The sequence below is a fragment of the Vigna umbellata genome, chromosome 4 (assembly GCF_029865625.1).
Source record: "Vigna umbellata cultivar VRB3 chromosome 4, Vumbellata_1.0, whole genome shotgun sequence".
NCBI lineage: Eukaryota > Viridiplantae > Streptophyta > Magnoliopsida > Fabales > Fabaceae > Vigna > Vigna umbellata.
In genome coordinates, this window is record NC_142168.1 from 45,126,927 (window position 1) to 45,146,637 (window position 19,711).

The 19,711-nt window shown below is 31.7% G+C and overlaps 2 protein-coding genes across 3 annotated transcripts; both read left to right on the plus strand.

Annotated features, from left to right (window-relative positions):
- The first annotated feature begins 12,807 nt into the window (after window positions 1-12,807).
- LOC124819526 (large ribosomal subunit protein eL36x-like) lies at window positions 12,808-14,730 on the plus strand. 2 transcript variants are annotated; one of them, XM_088114712.1, is made up of 4 exons: window positions 12,808-12,945; window positions 13,066-13,171; window positions 14,152-14,351; window positions 14,488-14,730. In XM_088114712.1, the coding sequence occupies exons 2-4, from the start codon at window positions 13,070-13,072 to the stop codon at window positions 14,516-14,518; spliced, it is 333 nt and encodes a 110-aa protein (XP_087970838.1). In that variant the 5' UTR covers window positions 12,808-12,945; window positions 13,066-13,069; the 3' UTR covers window positions 14,519-14,730. The 2 variants fall into 2 exon arrangements, with proteins under 2 accessions (XP_087970838.1, XP_087970839.1); XM_088114713.1 differs by having other exon boundaries at window positions 12,887-12,945; window positions 13,070-13,171.
- A 3,783-nt stretch (window positions 14,731-18,513) lies between these two features.
- Window positions 18,514-19,489, plus strand: LOC148200357 (uncharacterized). The gene is made up of 2 exons (XM_088112914.1): window positions 18,514-18,600; window positions 18,761-19,489. Exons 1-2 carry the CDS (start codon window positions 18,514-18,516, stop codon window positions 19,487-19,489), a joined length of 816 nt encoding a protein of 271 aa, XP_087969040.1.
- The last annotated feature ends 222 nt before the right edge of the window (window positions 19,490-19,711 follow it).

A 19,711-nucleotide genomic window follows, 5' to 3' on the forward strand; every position in this document is an offset into this window, starting at 1 on the left:
TTATAGAAAATAGTTAGTAGGTATTTAATACATATATTATATAAATAGAGGTAGATTATGCAGAAACTTTAAACTCTGGACCAGACACAACATCCAGAGTTTTTCACAAATAGAAGAATGGCTCGTTCACTTCTTTCATTGATTTTTCTGACACTTATCGTTGCAGTCATATTTATTATCCCATTTTCATCTGGTATGAATAAAAATAGCTTTGAAAACTTGAATTTATTTGTATAATAGTTTGAATTTGATTTTAAATTATTCTTTAATTATAAGTATTGATAATAATGCAGGTGTCAGCAGCACAACTGTTTGTCTAGAACGATGCCTTGAATCTCAATACTGTGCTCTCCTTTGCAAGAATTTAGGTTATAAAACATCGGTATGCGATGGTATATGTTGTTGTTTCAAGTAACCAATGCATTCTTTCTATGGATGCAAATAGTGAAAATATTGCTAAATAATGTTTCCTTCGGTGTTAAAGAATTGAGAGAAGAAATTAAGTTTTCTGCATTTTACATTTACTATGTTCTCTTTACCGGTAAATTAACGTAGATTCTAAAATATAAGTGGGTAGTTTTTAAATCATCTCCTACATTTTACTCCATTATGTTCTTTAAGGACTTAAATCTATAAAAAAAGTTAAGTTAAATATATACAAGTTAGAATTCCTTTACAATTTAAAAAATATTCTTATCTTTAAATTTATTAATGTTTTTTTCTAATAATTTCGATTCTTTAATAATTAAAAAAATATATTTACTTATACTATAAAAAATGCCTAAATAAAGATAACTCTTAGTCTTTAATCAATGAAAAATAATAGAATTATTTGTATTAGAATTTGTATTGAGTACTGTGGGATAACTATCCTACATTTTAATAACAAATAAATAATGAGTTGGTAATTGAGTAAACCAATTTAATACAACCCTTTTAAGGAGTATTAGAAAACAAGAAAGGAAATTGCATCAATTGTATAAAGACTAATTTGGGTAACATAAAACGTTTATGTAAGCTTCCATCACAAAGATCTATCCATAGAAATTTTCTAATTTGGTGGTTGTGTTCTTTCCAATATTTCGTCAGTAATAAGATGTCGTATGACCCTCCTAAGATAAAAAGGTGTAGGCTGAAGTCTGGATTTGTGATTTGAGTTTTTAGGTTCTTATAACTTATGTTATATGGGGTGAAAGAAGTGTGTAGAATATATAAACATTGTAGAAAAACATTTTTCCAAAGTTAGTTTTAACTTTTACCTTCTTTATAGTTAGTTAAACAAGTATATAACATAAAAATTACATAGATCCGAATAGTAGCTCATTAAAAATATACAATAAAACTATAAAGAAAGGCCCTCTAAAAGTCTCCCTACAATTTTATTTATATAAATTGTCCAAAGCAATATCACTTGTGGCTCACCAGTAGAAGTTTCCTTTCCAAGTGGGTTTGCTTTATGGCTAAACCTTATGTTCATGATACTCAGCTCCTATAAGTAACTTTCCAGAAAAGAGTCACGTCCATTCAGTTCAATCTAGTTTTTTCAATATTTTCTATCAATTCTTCTTATTTTTCTTTGATTCTCTCTTCCAGTGCTTTAATATGCAAAACAAAACTTTATTAGGGTGAATTAATAAGAAATTATCAATAATAAAAAACAATATAAATGGCCAAAATCATCTTAAATTTCACTTAAACAATAAAATGATATAAATTAGAAGTTATAAATAAATGCATATTATCATATTCTTAATATGATATACAATCATTTTTTTTCCAACTATTACAAAAATAGATAACATTACCGACGGATTAGCGACGATCATTTGTTTGTCGCTAACCATTACCGACGGTCTCTGTCTTTCGATAATTACTGAAGGGCAAAAGCCTTCGGTAATTACCGAAGGACACAGACAAACTAAGAAAGTTGTCCAAGTAAATCAAAACACACACTCTTGGAACATTATATTTTTTTAAAAGACAAGCAAAAATATATCAGAAAAGGAAAAGTCATGAATTTAAACACTTCTCTAGAAAATAAAAATTAAAGAATGAGATTCAAGGCCAAAACAGAAGTACAGCTGACCAAGGTCTAAAACAAAGAGTGCCTTATGTGGCAGCAATCTCAAAACTAAACATCTACATAAAACTTTAAGAAGAAAATGCCCTACAGTTCTTCAGGCCCCAGAGGAAAAGAAGGGGAGAAATGAAGAAAATTGAACAAAAAAAAGAATACATAAAATTAGACATGGCTTTGCTTCCCTAATCAAGTCAACTGCACTGCACTCATGCTAGCCAACTAGTTGCCTCATGCAACTGCTTGGATTGGTTAATTTGATCTAAAGCCACGACTCCTTCCACGGTATTTGCCCTGCCGCAACCACGACCTACAACAAAATTTAATTACAATTGTTAGTTAAAAATTAAAAAGTACTGGGTGAAAATATCAAAAAGTTGAAAAGGACAAGATGATAGAATATTTCCCCTTCCCAATCAACTTTATAATCCTAAATCAAAACAGAACATATCTCCTAGTCTTGAAGAGCCAGAAGAATCAAGTTCAATGACTTCCAAAATATCAAATAAAACTGTAAAAACCAATAGCTTAATATTGTCAAACAACTCATACATCCATCAACACTTACACAACCAATTCAAACACTTCCAGAATATCAACAACAAAATTTTTCTACACTTTTTAAGGTTTTAAGATCGAAACACCAAATGAAAAACATGAGTCATAAATTGATTACGGATGCAAGGTCCATTTTTTTATTAATGGAATTCTCACTACCAAAAAAGAAGAGAGATGGCATGTCATCTACGGCTTATTTTCATGGAACACACTGAAAATATTTCTCAACCATCACTGTAGTAAACATACACAAAACGAGGTAATAGCCATAGGACTCATTTTACAAAGGAATCATAAAAAAATTAAATAACACATGAAATTATTAATTACAAAGGAATCATTTTTGTTGTTATAATTATGAATTTCATTCCATCTAATTAATATGCAAATACTAAATTCATACTTACAATTAACTCCTTTAATAAAATAATCTTAACACACACAAAATAGTGCATCACAACTAATGTAATTAATTATTTATAGAGAAATATCTTAGGAAGTTAAGCAAAGTTTAAGTTAGTGTGAATTATGTATGTTATTGATTCTAGGGTAAATGATTTGATTTTTGGTTTGATACAAATATTGTTGGAGATGCATATGTGTGAGGAGAAGTGCTAAGAAACTTTGAGAGATTTTTAAAGTAATTGGAAAGCATTTAGAAAAGTGTTTTTCCACCCAATAGCTCTTACGAATATTTTAATAATCAAAAACTGTTTTTATCACGACACCCCACGTTTTTGTCTCTCTTTTTCGCTATATAGAATTTCTATCTTAACCTAATTTAATATGGTGGTGCATCTAACCCTCACATTAAAAGCGTCATATTTTACATGTAAAATATAGTAGTTCTCTATCTATCGTATTATATTGTAAAAAACGATGATTTTAAATAATTACCATATTAAAACCGTCACAATTTACATTATTTTTTTATTTCTTCTAATTCACAACATTATATCTCTTACAAATATAGTTAATGATTGTGGGCTATGAGGTTCCACTTCTAAAAGCCAAAAAAAAGATAAAAAAATAATTTAAAAAATTTATTTCATTTAAAAGATGTTTCAAGAATGTTTTGCTAATTATTTTATTTAAAAGGATTTTTTAAGAGATAAAGTTTAGTAAATAATTATTCAATTAATAAGATATTAAACCAATGTTGAATAATTTTTAATTCATTTTAAATTAAAATATTTTCTTCTCATAAAGATAGATTTATTACGTCAATTCCGCTTTTATATCCTAGTACATTCTAACTATAATCTTATTTAAATTTGACAAAATTTACAAACCGAAATCTGATATTGTTTTCAAATTTTTTTTACATGCACACCAATATATAATTGACATTAGTATTTTGAAACTATCTGCGTATATTTTAGAGTCTACTTAAAGACTAGTAAAATGAAAAAAAAAAAAAACTCAATTTCTTCTCACAACTTTTTTAAAAATGAATTTCTTAAATTTCAATTTTCTTTTAATTTCTTTTTTCAAATAATTTACTTTGCTTGATAAAATTTCAAATTCACCAAGCAAATGAAGTATTCTTTTTAAATTCTGGAAAAAAAAATAAGTATCTTAGAAATACACTCATTGATTATGCTAATGACGTTCTACTTCTAAGAACTTCAAAAATTAAAAGTAGTAATTTAAAAAAAAATTATTTAAGAGATATTGCAAAATTTCTTAAATAATTCTTTAATTATTTAATTTAAAATATACATTTCATTTTAAAATATTATTTAAATTATAAAATTTAGTGAATAATTATTCAATTAAAAATATATAAAATAATGTTGAATAATTGTAATATATTTTAAGTTAAAATTGTCACCAATATTTATCATCATAGGACATGCTGAACTAGAATGTTATTCAAATTTGACAAAGTTTAAAAACCAAAATCTAGTTTTTAAATTTTTTGAAATGCACACCAATATATAATTGGTATATTAGTAATTTAAAACTACCCATTTTTATTTTAGAATCTACTTTAATATATTAGTAAAGACAACATAGTAAAATGGAAAAACTCAATTTCTTCTCAGAATTCTTTAATAACGAAGGTATTATTCAATAATATTTTGCCTATTTGCAATACATAGAATGCGTTTATTACTTGGAACAACAACATATATCTAAAGTGCATAACCCTGTTGTATAACCTAAACTTTGGCAATGGCCATCACAGTCTGGAAATTTAACGCATCCTCCTACACAAACGGGTTTGCTGCTAACACCTGCTTGATTATCAATAATTATAAATATATAGAATAAGTAATGCAAATCAAAAATTCAAACTAATTATACAAATAAATTAAGTTTTGAAAGCTATTTTTATTCATACCAGATGAAAATAGAGCAATGAACATGACAACAAGGATAAGTTTCAGAAAAATCAATGAGAAAAGTAAACGAGCCATTCTTTTATGTGCCAAAAACTGTGGATCTTGTGTGTGGTGTTGGATTTCAATTTTGCATAATCTATCTCTATTTATAATCTGTGATTTTTTATTAAGTATGTAATATATTTATTAAATGTAATATTAGTAATTATTTTATATAAATTATATTTATATATAATATTTAGAAGAAGAAACAACTACATTCATTCCATAATAATTACAAAATTAATATTAACAGTAATTTTTTTTATAATTTATTAATGAACATATAAGTATTATATAATATTTTCTAGAAAAACTACCAAATTAGTATACTATTAATAATTATAAGATTAATATTAGCAATTATTTTCTATAATTTGTATATTATAAAATAATTACAAGATGATAATAAAGAATGATTATTATTATTATAAAACTTGATTCATTTTAAGATAAAATTTAAGTAAATAAATAGTTGAAATTTTATAAAATTAATTTAGATGTTTATTCTTTGTTTTATTGAATATATAATGTATTTATTAAATGTAACATTAATTGTGGTTTACTAAGTACATAATGTATTTAATAAATGCAACATAACGTTATAATTTATTAATAATCATAAAAGTGCATGTAATATATTTTTATAAAAACTACCAAACTTGTACACTATAAAAAATTACAAAATCAATATTATAAATTATTTTCTATAATATTTTAATTTACATATAATTATTATATAATATATTTTATACAAAAACTACCATATTATTAAGCTACAAATACCTACAAAACCCACTAAGCTTTGATACATTTATCACTGTCATCGACCGCTCATATTTCAACAAAGTCTTTCTATCTTTCTTACATCCACCGAAATTCCCTTAAACGAAATCATATATCTTAATAACTGAACCTCCTACAACCTGAACTCGTAGTTGGAACTCTTACCATACAATTTATATCCTCCCAAGATCTCCAAGGCAATTCTCTAATGCTCAGCATGCTCCTCACGATCCTTGAAGTAGATTAGAATGTCGTCAATGAACATGACCAAAATCTTATCTAGACAAAACCAAAAATTCAATTCATGTAACTCATGAAGATTGCTGGAGCATTTATCATATCGAAAGGAATCACTATATACTTGTATTGTCCGTAATGTGATTTGAAAGTTGTCTTCTACACATTCTTCGGCTTGACTAGGATTTGATGATAGCCAAACCTCAAGTTAATCTTGGAGAAAACACACGCACCCCTCTACTTATCCAACAAGTCGTTAATCGTTGCTAAAAGGTACTTATTTTTTATAGTAACCTTATTCAGTTATCGGTAATCGACACATAACCTTGAGTTCACATCCTTCTCCTTTACTAGCAACACCAAAGGTCCCCACGACGATATGCTCGAACGGATAAACATCTTCTTCATCAGATCTTCTATTTGCTTCTTAAGCTCTGTGAACTCAACTGGAGTAATCCTGTAGGGAGCCATGGACACTCCCCAACACCAAGTCAATTGCAAAATCAACTTCTAAGCTAGGTGGAAAACTTGGAACTTCATCTGGAAACACATTTGTAAACTCCTCTACTATATGTCTTCCTACAATTTTCTCTTTTGCACTCTTTTTCTACTATGTTGTCATTACAACATAACAAACAACTCTTTCTCTAATATCCTGTGTTGAGATTGTTGATAGGGGTTGCACTGGTTTAGATGAACCCACAATCTCAGTGATATCTATGTTTTTGATGATGACAACACATAATTAATAACATATGAGTATTCTGTGTTACATGTTTTATGCTTACATGTTATATGATTTTGTTTACTGTGATAAATATGTATAAGCATATTTGTGAACATGATTGTCTTGTTCATTGCATATCACTGTGTTTAATATATGATTTTATATGTGTATGCATGACATGAGTTTTTGGAAATGGAAAACCACAAGCACTTTGGTTGAACTTTAATGTGTAGCAAAACAACATTTTTAAGTCGATTACATTATGGGATGAATCGATAAAAACTCGTGTGTTTTCACAAACTTTTATCAAGTGTGTTGTGAGTTATTTTGAAGAGAAAAGTTTTAAAAAATGTGCTAAGTGATTTTTCTTAATCGACTGCATGTAATGTGTATTCGACTAAGTTGGTTGTTATTTTGTGAATCTGACAAAAGCTCTAAGAACCAAGATTGACCGTGGTGATCAAAGACTTGAGGGGCTTGCTAATTACCATTCTACTTAAGAGTGCACCAAACTTTTTAAGCTTCTCTCTCTGCATTTAATTCTCTAACCAAGCCCCTACTCTCTCTTCCGTGTGGGTTCCACACTACCAATGCTAATAAAAGAAAATCCAAACAACATAAGTCTCTCCAAGGTTTGAACTCATGGCCTTGTAACAAATCCAGATAAGCAACCAGCAAACAACCACTAAGACAATTCAATTTCATTGACATTATATTGCAAATAATAATATTCAATATATCTCACACATTTTACAAATTTAATTTAAACAATTATAATTAATTTTTATCTACTCCTTCAACACTTTTTAATACACAAAAACACAATCATAATAAATTATCTTAGTAAATATAAATATATTTTATTTTTATTTTCTACGGGTCTTACATTCTCCCCAACTTCAAATATTTCTGTCCTTGAAAATTGTTCTATTTTCTAAAAAGAAAACGAATACTACTTATTCATATACTCTCTAAATTCCCAATCACTTCTTGAGTCCCTTCATTCTGAAACACCTTTATTGCGTGAAATTTCTTCCTTCTCTATTTCTGCTCTTATCATAGTGAACACTCTACCAGCTGCTTGCGCTTGTCACCTTCCTCTGCAATGATCCACCTGACATCTTCTTATGGGGATAATCATAAGACAAATGCACTAGCTCATTACAGATGAAGCATGTCCTTTTTGCCTTCTTATCACTAGAGAGTTTAAGATAATTTCGTTTGACATGAGCTCCTCCACATCTAAATCATTTCAAGGTTCTTTGTCCCAAATGGTAAGGTCGTTCATACGACTTCTTTTGATGTTTTTCCTCAGAGGAACTGCCTTTCTGCATCCTCATTAAATTATGACGTAAGCCCTTCTCGAACTTTCTACACTTCTACTCCCTACTCATAGACTGAGTATATAATCTAGATAGATGCTCAAAATGTGATACATATTCCTGCACGGTCTTGCTTCCTTCTTGTAGCGTCAAAGACTTTGCTTCACTCTCATATTTAACACTCTAAGAAAAATATCTCTCTAAGAATTTTGCTCTGAAGGTCTCTCAACTGATCTCCTCTCCCTAAGCAGTCATTAGTGGCTTCGTGCCTCTCCCTAAGGTGTTAGAGGAGATTTGATGTAGGTCAATGGATTAAACCAGTCTAAAATTAACTGAGTGCTTATTGCTTTGTTTTTCAATGCTTCTCGTACAAAACCTACAATTGCTCTAACTTTTGATATAAATGTTTCCTATGTTAAACAACTCGCTATGAAAGAGGAAGTTTTAAAACACTGCAGCATAAATATTTTAACAACTAAAGCGCACTTAGAAAGATTTTATTTTCCTAACGTCTTTCAACCCTCGACTAAAGTGCTATTATAGTGTTTGTGAAAGTATATGCAAACCTTATCCAAATGAGCTGAAATTTTGTGAGAAACATCCATAAATCATAAAAAGATAGCACAAAAAATCTTAAAGCAAAATTCAAAGGGTAACTATATCAACCAAGGAAAGAAATGATGAAAAACGGGGAAAATAAAATTTCAAAAATAAAAAAGAAATAAAAAACGATCTCTTTTTGGAATTGCAGGCATGGACAACTAGCAAAGCTAATTGAAATGGATTACTCTTATTTTTCTACCCAAAAAGCATATAGAATACGTCCAATTCTGACATTAGAAGCAAAAGTTACGTCTGCGCGGAGTTTTGACCAACTTATTTTTCACAAAAACAAAACTGGGACTATTACAAGTGCTTCTGGGATTTTTCGATCAAAATATGGACCAAAAGAAGTGAGAACAAAAAAATTTCAAAGAAAATTAACACCTCTAGCTGTCAAAACCAAAAATGCTAATTAATTAGGAAAATCTGGGCACTATTCACGTGCCATGGTTACTATTCCCAATGCGTGCAACTCTTCCATTGCACTTTCGTGCCTCAATAGGCCAAATAGCATCCAATGTATCCTAATTTGGACTCAAACAAACAAAACACAACACTATTAAAAACACACAAAATGCACACACAGAACAAAACACATAGAACACTCACTACAAAAAACACACATTAACACAACACAAAACCTAAGACAGAACCGTTGGTCCCCGGTTATTAAAGTGCAGTATATACTAGGAAGTGACTCCTAGTTCATTTCTCAAAGACCAAATGTGGTTCAATCAAACGATCAAACACGTACTGGGCGGGGCGGGGGGGAGGGGGTTTAGACAGTTTTGTGAATGGAAATCAACTGAACAATTAACACAGATTAAAGATAGGTTGACACTAGTTCGATTGCAATGTTTCTAATCCTTGATTAGCAACAATTACCCACTCCTCTGACCCCTAATCCAACACGGATTAACCAACTAAGCAAATACTAGTCATGTTTTCATAAAAGTGAATTAAGCAAACGCAATGCAATTCTCACCAACACTTCCCTTTCTTCTGACTTCTGACGTTACTGATATACTAAACCAAACTGATTTCTCAAACCTTGCTACATCCATGCTTATCCAAAGCTTCTCTTAATCTAGCCTTTGAACTCAACCCCTTCTTGTGAAACGTACGATATATGACCTTCTGACTTTATCCTTGAAAACTTCTTCACCCAAAACATTACTTCTAAACTCCAATATCTTCACTTGTCCTTTGAAGCCTAAATTTTTAGTCTTCTAACTCCTTATCTTCGAGGCAAGAATTTGTCTCAAAGGCTTAAACCAATTCTAATAAAGGTATACAACTCAAGTTGTCCTTGAATCTGCATTCCTCTACTACTATAGAGCACATTACACCACCACAAAGGCAAGAACAAAACAGGAATTACTACAGGAAACAACACTGAAACTCTAACTCTTTCTTACCTCAAACCTTCAGAATTAAGAAAGGAAAATCATCTATGGTAAAAGTCATGAGTGTGCACCCTCATTACTCTTATCAAGACGTTTTTTGTTCTCAAAACTTCTAGTTAGATACACACTCTACTATATAGACTTGGAGGAAATGGTAAATCATACCATTTAGACTCAATCATTCACAGAGAAGACAAGACAAACCCTCAACTCGCAGGTTATCCTAAGAACAAACTGCTCTGATACCATAAATGTGAAATCTCAATTATATAGAAAACATATATATAATAAGGACGTCATCATGCGTAATATAGGAAAGCAGTTGAGAGTAAATAGGATTACATTCATCCTCAAAATAGTTTCAGAATTTAAACTTAAACTCCAAAGAGATCTAAATATAAGTTGGAAGGAAAAACGATATCCCAAATTTCAGGAATAGCTAATAACACCATCGGAGACTAGGCGACAACATTGTCCTCAACATCCAAAGTCGTCTCCAATGGAACCTCCTCGCCATCTGCTCCCATCCAAATGGATGATCATCGCAAGAAGAAACATACAAAGCAATACAAACAAGCAAGGGTGAGCTAGACATAAAAATCATGTTATTCAATCACACACGACATGTAAAAGCCACTTAAACATGATACATTGACATCATAAGACTCATTGTTTTATAGACCGACTCGTCTGGACCAGAATGATTGCCGAGCTATGGCGGGTTATGCACTCGTGGTGGCCTCTACTGCTTTGCAAAGCCGTTGCCAATGGGTTCCACCCTACCACACTCACGAGGTTAATCCATTCCGCGCCCTGGAGCATACTGGAAGCCTCCAAGACTAGGACCTCCTGCTACTCCTCACCACATGGATCAATCATCTCTACTTGAGAATGAAAGACCATTGGAGCGTCAGGAAAACCCCCAAGACTGAGCTACCATGCAATCATTCTTACACTAAGGATCTCACCAAGAGATCCTACACAGATGGAACTTGATTTACAACTTGGATCATACTTTCATCACTTTGTAATCATATACTTTCTCCCACAATCAACATATACACAATCTCAACAATATACATTACTCACCACTCACAAATTATAAGAAAAATAACATCTCCACAATTGAATCTAAGTTAATCAATACCAAGAACCAAACAACTCCAACTAACCCATAACAGCTCATAAAATGCATCAATTTATACATACCTACAAGTAATATAATTATTGATTAAAACTCACGTTTCAATATAAGAAACAACTATCCTTACTTTATTATATATATATACATGATACGTACATTATCTTATAAATATATATATTTACATTATATTATATATATATATATATATATATATATATATATATATATATATATTTATATATGGATCCTTACTTTGAATTCCAAACACACGGTGACTGATTTTTTAAAATTATAATTGACTAGAAATTAACACATGATAACTTTATGCATCTATAATCAACTTGTTTTATTTTATTTTCATCCTAGTAGAGATCTTTCTTTATCCCAATTGGTCACCAGAGAGGACCCAGATGTCTGAACGCATCAAACTCACCTTCGACGCCAGCACATATGACTAGTCACAACTGACTGGACCAGGGCAGGGCTGCTCTATGATCAGGGATGTGCCAACTCAGGTTTTTAAGGTTCCTCTATCCTACCAACAAAGAAAGGCTCTCAACAATTAATAATTAATTTATTTAAATTATCTATCATGTTCTCTTATGCTCTAAATCTGAAATGCCTAATTTTAATATTTTCACTTCCTCTCACAACAACCTCAAACAGTACCTGTACATCTATTTAATACCCATATACATGCTATTACAGAACCCTTACTCCAGACCTTCCAACAAGATCAATTTCAGCCAACAAACTCATTCAAAACAGATTAAATTCATCACATCACAACATGCACAATTTCACAGTTATAACACTCAAACAGAGAAAACTCAAACAGTGCCCTACAACCACGTAAATGGTGATGGAAACAACTCTTAGAACTAGAATAAACAGAGAATCAAAAGAAGCACCATGCAATCAGTAAAGTTGCATGCCCTAAGTTCAAGAAAAAGTGGAGAAACTGACTTACCTGTCCAAATAGAAATCTAATCGGATAGAAGGGAAGCTCTCAACTCCGTGAGCGAAAGAACACCACCTATTTAAAATTTCAACGGTTCAAATGAGTGTAAGGGTAGAGAGAAGGCAGAGCAAGAAGGAGAAAATGGAGATGAATTTAGAGAGAGAAAGGAGAACTGGAAAATGAACTCAGAGCTGGAAAAATGAGGCCTCTTCTGAGGTCCTAGTGCCCTTAGCTTCTTGGGTCAGGCTGCAGGGCCCAATAGCCTTACATCTTCAGGCTCTTACAGTTTTCCCTAAAAGTAAAATTGTAGAAAGTATGTTTTTTTATAAAGTTTAAGGTTTAATTATTTAGGATTTTTAAAATTTAGTGTTATGATTTTTTTTTAGTTTTAAGAGAAAAAACCTTTTTTAAAATTTAAGAAAACAAAAGTAAAATTATTCTAAATTTCCGTAAATAAAAAACAATTAAAAACCTTTCAAAAATATAAATCTATTCTCCATGAAACTAACAAATAAATTAATACACGTAATAAGAAAGAAAAAAATATAAATTAAATTAAATGGGACAGAAATAAAGGCTTCAACTTGGTAAATTGTTATGGGCCGGGCACAGATGTAATCTTACAGTGGTCCATGTCCAATTTGAGCCTCTTGTATAAAGCCCTAAAGAGATCCACGAAGAAGAACCCTAGTTTCCTCTTTCACCGCAGTTTCTGAAGCCTCCAACCAGGAAGATAGGTAATTCTCGTGCTTTTCAAATTCATTTCAGACATCTCTCAGCACAAGCCTCTTACTTCTTTATTAGCTTATTATTGTGTAAACTAGGAGCAATTTTTAATCGTGTTTCTTTTACGACAGGAAGATGGCTCCCAAACCACCCAGTACGGGTTTGTTTGTTGGGTTGAACAAGGGTCACATCCTTACCAAGAAGGAGTTGCCCCCACGGCCCTCCGATCGCAAAGGGGTAAGATTAATTTAATTTGAGTTCATTTAAATTTGTATGCTCTTTAGACATTTTAGAGTCATGTTTTGTATATTTTGGATTGTGTGTGGTGTTGTTGGAATCAGAGTATTAATCAAGGATGATGAATGGAGGAAGTTTGTAAGTGCCTTTTTTGTTTGAGTAATAAAGAAGCTACTTGTGTTTGACAATCTTTAGTTCCTTCTATTATATAAAGATGGAGATTTGTCGACTCATGGGATTGTATTTATTTACAAAAGTTGAGGTATCATAATGATATTTAAGTTCTGTTGATGAGTATAATAGGTGTAAATGATATGCATGCTTTGTTGGATTTCCCGAGCTTGGATGGATTGTTGTGTGTAAAGAGTGCGAGTGACTTTACAGAATTTTTCGTTGTTTTCATGCCTTGAAACATTCAGGGTTTGTTAAATTTTTGAAAACCTGTTTAGAGTCTATGATCGAATCTGAAAGAGAGATTTGTGTATATTTGGTAAAATGACTTTATGTAGTATTTATTCTATTTTTTTAAAATAAAGAAATAAGTCAACTGTTTATATATATATATATATATATATATATATAATAGATGTAGCTTCAACCCTGCAAAATTAGTATTGACTTTTTTTTTTCTTTCAGTTGTTATCTTCATTGTTTTGTTTGTTTGTGGGCGGCACTCAAATTTTAAACTCAATTTTGTAATCATGGTTGTAGAAGTAATACATTTTGTGCTGCAATTTATTTATGGTTGTAAAAGTTATACACTCTATGCTGCAATTTATAGACATAATAATGTAAGCTAAAGGTTCAACTGTCGTAAGCATTTTCTGGCTAATCGTCTCTGTTGAAATGTCTTGAATTTTCATGTTCGTTAAATGAAATAAAAGAGAATAAAAGCTGGGTGAGTAATCCTTTGTTCATCATTGCATTGTTCTTAACATGCTTATTTTATGTGTTCCTAACAATAATATACTACATAACAGAAAACCAGCAAAAGGGTGCACTTTGTGAGGAACCTCATCAGAGAGGTTGCTGGTTTTGCACCTTATGAAAAGCGTATAACTGAGTTACTCAAGGTGGGAAAAGATAAGAGGGCACTCAAGGTTGCTAAGAGAAAGCTTGGAACCCATAAACGTGCTAAGAAGAAGAGAGAAGAGATGTCTAATGTTCTCAGGAAGATGAGGTTGTTCTATGTTCTTTTTTCAACATTGTATATAATACCCTAATACCCTATATATTTTATTAATGTTATTTATATTCTTGTATGTTGATTATTTTCTGGTGGTTTCTATAACTAATGTTCTTATCATTTGGTGTAGGGCTGGTGGAGCTGGAGACAAGAAGAAATAGGTCTTATTTGTTCTTTACAAGTTTGGCTAGATGCATTTATGTTTTTGGTGAACGAGATGTCTTATTTTTGTTGAGATTCAGTTGAATTAGTTCAAGATTTTGCTTTGAGAAATATGTTTTATTTAATCGAGCAGGATTTATTGAAAAGAGTACAATTGGCTTCTTTTATTGTTTTACTACAAATGCAAGAGATAATATCCTTTTACTTTCTAGTGAACTTAGTATTTACTTGGTGGTATTACTATACTCAAAATGTGGCTCGTGCAACTTGCAGTTGTATTGAATATTACGTTCTGACGGCATTATTTTACATGAGTTTTAAAAGAGAAATTTTGGAGTTATTACTGGTTTATCTCAAGTGAAATTGCAGTAATATGTTTTCTGTGTATCAAGATAATTTCAATATTTAGCATATTTTTGTTTGAAGCAACTCTGCAAAGTTGCAGTGTTCTGATGTGACATTTGGAGTTATTTATAAGTTTGGGGTTCTTTAAGTGTTTCTATTGAATATAGAAGTTAGAATTATTAAATGTGACTTTGTGGTGTTGTGGCTCCGTATGGAGTATACAAGATTTTTAATTGTGTAATTTCATTAGAAATGTTTTGTACTTTAGACAATGAAATGTGGTTTTAAACTGAGTGAGGTATATCTTAATGTATTTAAAAGGAAGCACCGAAATGGAAGCAAAGGCAAGGGTTCAAGAATATTCTAAATGTTTCTAATTGTTGTCTCTAATTGAAACTGGGGAATACGATTATTGTTTTCTATAGGTTGGGCAAGATAAGACAGAAAGTAAACTTGACGAGGGTTCAAGAATATTCTAAATGACAAATCCGAGTAAATTAATATAATACACATGAAAGGAAAGTATCAATTTTTATCTAATAGAACAGAATTAAAGGTTTTTTAAAATGCGGTTTTGAAGACATTCAAAATTATTGTAATTCAAAAGGTGGTATGATCCTAACAAAGTTAAGTTTTTGGCCTTGAAATATTTATCAATTTTTAGTTTATATGTATTATTAAATTTTGTTCAAGTTAGTTTTTATCACATAAAAGTATTATTGAGCAATAAATTAGTACTTTCATCATTTTGCCTAAAATAATTAGTACTGGAAATTCGTGCAACGTATTAGAAAAAGTCCTATAAAACATGACTATGATTTGTTTGAAAAACAATTATTTAATGCATAATAAATCATGAAAGGTGAGAGTGTAGTTTTAGTTTACCTTTGATTAAGTAAAAAGCCTCTAACGTAATAAAGTACATAAAGTGAATTAATATAGTAAAAAAAAAAAACTCAAAAGGTCATTTTATATTGTAGGAATGTCTATTTCTTCCATTTAGTTTGTTAGCAAAGGATAAATGACATAAAACAATCCCTTGAACAAAGAGTTAAAGATGTTATTCTTTTTCAAAATCCCTTAAATCTTTTAACTTTGGAAAAACTATTTATTTCATATAGCATGGTAGTTTAAGATAAATAAAAGAAATGAACATTATATAAATATTTTCACTTATTGGTGCATGAAATGCTTTAAACACATTCATAAGCTTTCCAACACAAAAAAAATAAAAACATTCGAAAGAGGTAAAGCTACTTAAAAAAAAAAATGGTTCTACAACAATTACTTTTTATGAGTCTCTTAATCTCTACTAAAGAAGGAGAGAGGAATTTAAGGAGAATAAGCATAATTAACAGAGAGATTTCTTCACCTTCCTTCTATAAATTTGTTTAGTCGTGTTAAATACAACTCATGTCTCTTTCTTGTGTTTTGTAGGGTTCTTCTAAAAGAATGAAGGGCTTAGGAGAAGTCTAGTCTAAAGGAGTGTTCTCACGACACATAGTGTTTTTGAAAAAACCTTTTAGAAGTGAAAAATGAGAACATCTTAAATGTGGAGAAGAGAACATCTTGGAGTGGGGACCACCATGCACATTTGGAGGAGAGAAATTGCACATTTTTCATGATTTTGTAATGAATGGAGTGTTGATATAGATGAGCACCAATAAGGTTTTTAATTATGATAATAAAACAATAAATGATAATTTCTCAAATAAATTGAATCCAATTAATTTTTACAACTCAAATATTCAAATTTAATTGTCTACAAATATATAAATATGTACAACTTCCTTAAAAGAAATAACATAGAGTTTATAAAATCCCTACCGAAAGTTTTTCCTATCTCCCTCACGCCTACCCAACATCAAGTATATGTACATCTGCTCCCGTATAACACAAATGTTATACGATCATTGCCACACCCACACAAACAAGTATGATTTTAAGATCTGAAAAATATATGTGCATCACCTCCAATATAACACAAAGAAAATAAGATAGAAACTTTGAAAGTGAGAGGAAAGGAGAGAGAGTAAACAAGAGAGTGCAACTACATTGGAGAATATCTTTATGCATAGAGAAAACCTTAGGATTGACCAAGGTATGAGAAAACTTACTTTGTTTGTTTTCTTTCTTTTTTTTGTATGATGAATATGGTTTGCTTTTGATTATCTGGAAAGGTAATGTTGTTTTGATGCATGTGGATGTATGAGAATATGTTCTGCATGGTGATAGGGTTATATCATGTTTGTGTTGAGTTTTTCCTATGTATGTATGTATGGTTTTGTTGGGTTATCCCATAATAGGGTTTGATGCTAAAGGGGAACAAAGTTATGATAATTGAGGGTTTTATCATGCAAATATATGTTATAAATATGGTATGATAATCATATGCAGAATATTGGATTTTTTTGGGTTATAATATGCATAATGATGGGTTTTGAATGATTCAAGTGATGTAATGTATGTATTAGAGTCTATTCATAAAGGTATGTGAGGTTTGAATGCGTGCATGATGTTTTGGGGAAGTTTCCCTCACGATTTAAGGTTATTGCATGTGTGTTTACAGACTTGAATTCATTGCAGGATGTGTTTTGATTTGGTAATAGTCAATTATCTTTAGTTATAATCGATTATTTGCGCATTGGTTGAGTTGTGTTTCAAAAATAATCGATTATTCAGGACTATAATCGATTACCCCTTCATGCGTGAATAATTCTGGTGATTTGTTGTGTAGAACTAACGAGATAATCGATTATAAGATAATCGATTATCATAGGGTAGTTTGTGTACATGTGTATGTTTTTGGAATACTCGATTATCATTTATGATAATCGATCATCCCAAAGTATTTTTACTAGAAACAATACGTTTTGATGAAGAATGAACGTGGACCAAGCTTGAGGAGCTGTGGAATGGGATGATTATATGAGAACGAGATTAATGGTTGTGTTTAGGATCAATTTTGACTTGTGATTGAGGTTGGAGCATGATTGAGTATTGGGGTGTACCTGAGTGTGTGGTTGATGAGCATAAGAGTAGAGGATAAATCTACTTGTTGTACCTAGTAAATCTTGGATCTATCTATAGATAGGTGCTCCCTTTAGCATTGGTTGTTGAAAAGGGAGAGATATTCTCTTTGGTAAATAGTTGTAGAAAAGAGAACACTACTGGAAAAACGCGATTTACAGACGGCATATTACCGAAGGCTTTGAAGCCCTCGGTATTGAGATGATTACCGAAGGCTTTTAAGCCGTCGGTAACATTCTCGCTAATTTAAGTTCCAAATTGGGGTTTTCGTTCCTAGTTTCATCACTTTCCCCAACTTCACGCTTCGTCACTTTCCCCAAATTTTCCAATTTCCCTCCCCTTTGTTCTCTTCTCTGAAAGCTTCCCCCTTCCCTTCTCTATTTTGCTGGTGCCCTTCATTGTGCCCTCCAATATTGAGCGATTTTGGGACAAGTGAGGGTTGGTTGGTTGGTTGACACTGGTTTGGGGATTCTTTGGCTGGGATTGAAGATGGCAGTTTGGGGGTTCTACGCCTAGGTTTGCTGAAGTCGGTTTGGTGGTTCTACGATTGGGTTGGTTGACGCCGATTTGGGGGTTTTGCGGCTGGGTTCGTTGACGCAGGTTTTGGGGTTCGTGGGAGATGTCCGGAACGCGGCGGCAACGAGAGTCTCACTGTCTAGTGAAGGCTGGTAGATCTGGAGCGAATAGCATTGCGATGGTGATGGAGGTAGCGAGACGCGCTACGACTGTTTTCGTGTTTCTGCTCTTGTGAAATTGGTGGCGCGGGGAAGATGACGTCTCTGGAGCGACGACAGCGAGGGAGATTCAGGGTGGAGGGGAGCACGATGGTGATCCGAGATGCATCGGCAATGTCTGAAGCGTGACAGTATCAACGACGGGTTCAAGAAATGACCACCCAAGTGGCTCAAATGGTGACTGTTATCAATCAGCTGACAAGGAAAAATGAAGAGGAGAAAGGGGCAACAAACAATGAAGCACCACTGATGGTAGCTGCTGCCCCAAAATTTCAAGAGATTGAGTGTCCTACCACCTCTGTATACTCTAATCCTTCTTTCATTGATTCATATTATGCTTTAAATTCTGATAATTCCAATTCTCTGATGAGTGATGATTATATGAGTGCATCTGTTGATATTTCTGAATGTGTATGTGAACCTTATGACCATAATTACACTAATACTCATTTTGAAAAGCTAGTTGATGGTTTTAGGGAGTTGACTATGATTCATGATTGTAATAGCTTTGTTGTTGTCCCTATATCTGAATTTACCACTGCTAATGTTCAATTGAGTGAAAATGTGTATTATGATGATGATAGTACTGAACCTCATTCTGAAATTAGTTGTACTGTTGATTTAAATTCTGATTTTAAAGCTGAACCTACTGTGCTGGAAGTACAAACTGATTTCAAAAAGTCCAAAGAGTATTTGAAAAAAATTAGGAAAGCTGCTAACCATGTTTTGGTGCTTCAGTACTGTGAAATGGATTTTGATGCTGATGTGTGTGAGCTTGAAATTGATTTCAATGTGCTTGATCATATGCATGATGTGCCTGTAGAAGTTGTTGATTTTTACGTTTGGTTTGATTCGATATAATCTAAAATCAAGCTTGGCTAATATACTTCAATGCTTGGTCTCTAGTGCTCTTTGGAATTCATCAAACTCTTTTTCTTAAAGTTCAATCCTTCTCTCAATCAAGATAGACCTATTCTGAATATCATTGAAGTTTTCTTGCTTTACCTTAGTCTGGAACCTGATTCATACCATAATAAGCATTTTCCATTGTCTTTTGTTCAAAAGAATTAGAGAGAATAATGG

Excerpts from the sequence above, each read along its gene's own strand:
- LOC124819526 (XM_088114712.1), top strand. The coding sequence starts at position 13,070 with ATGGCTCCCAAACCACCCAGTACGGGTTTGTTTGTTGGGTTGAACAAG. Across the intron at positions 13,172-14,151 it reads GGCCCTCCGATCGCAAAGGG|AAAACCAGCAAAAGGGTGCA; the intron begins GTAAGATTAATT and ends ACTACATAACAG. Across the intron at positions 14,352-14,487 it reads AATGTTCTCAGGAAGATGAG|GGCTGGTGGAGCTGGAGACA; the intron begins GTTGTTCTATGT and ends CATTTGGTGTAG.
- LOC148200357 (XM_088112914.1), top strand. The coding sequence starts at position 18,514 with ATGTCCGGAACGCGGCGGCAACGAGAGTCTCACTGTCTAGTGAAGGCT. Across the intron at positions 18,601-18,760 it reads GCATTGCGATGGTGATGGAG|TATCAACGACGGGTTCAAGA; the intron begins GTAGCGAGACGC and ends GAAGCGTGACAG.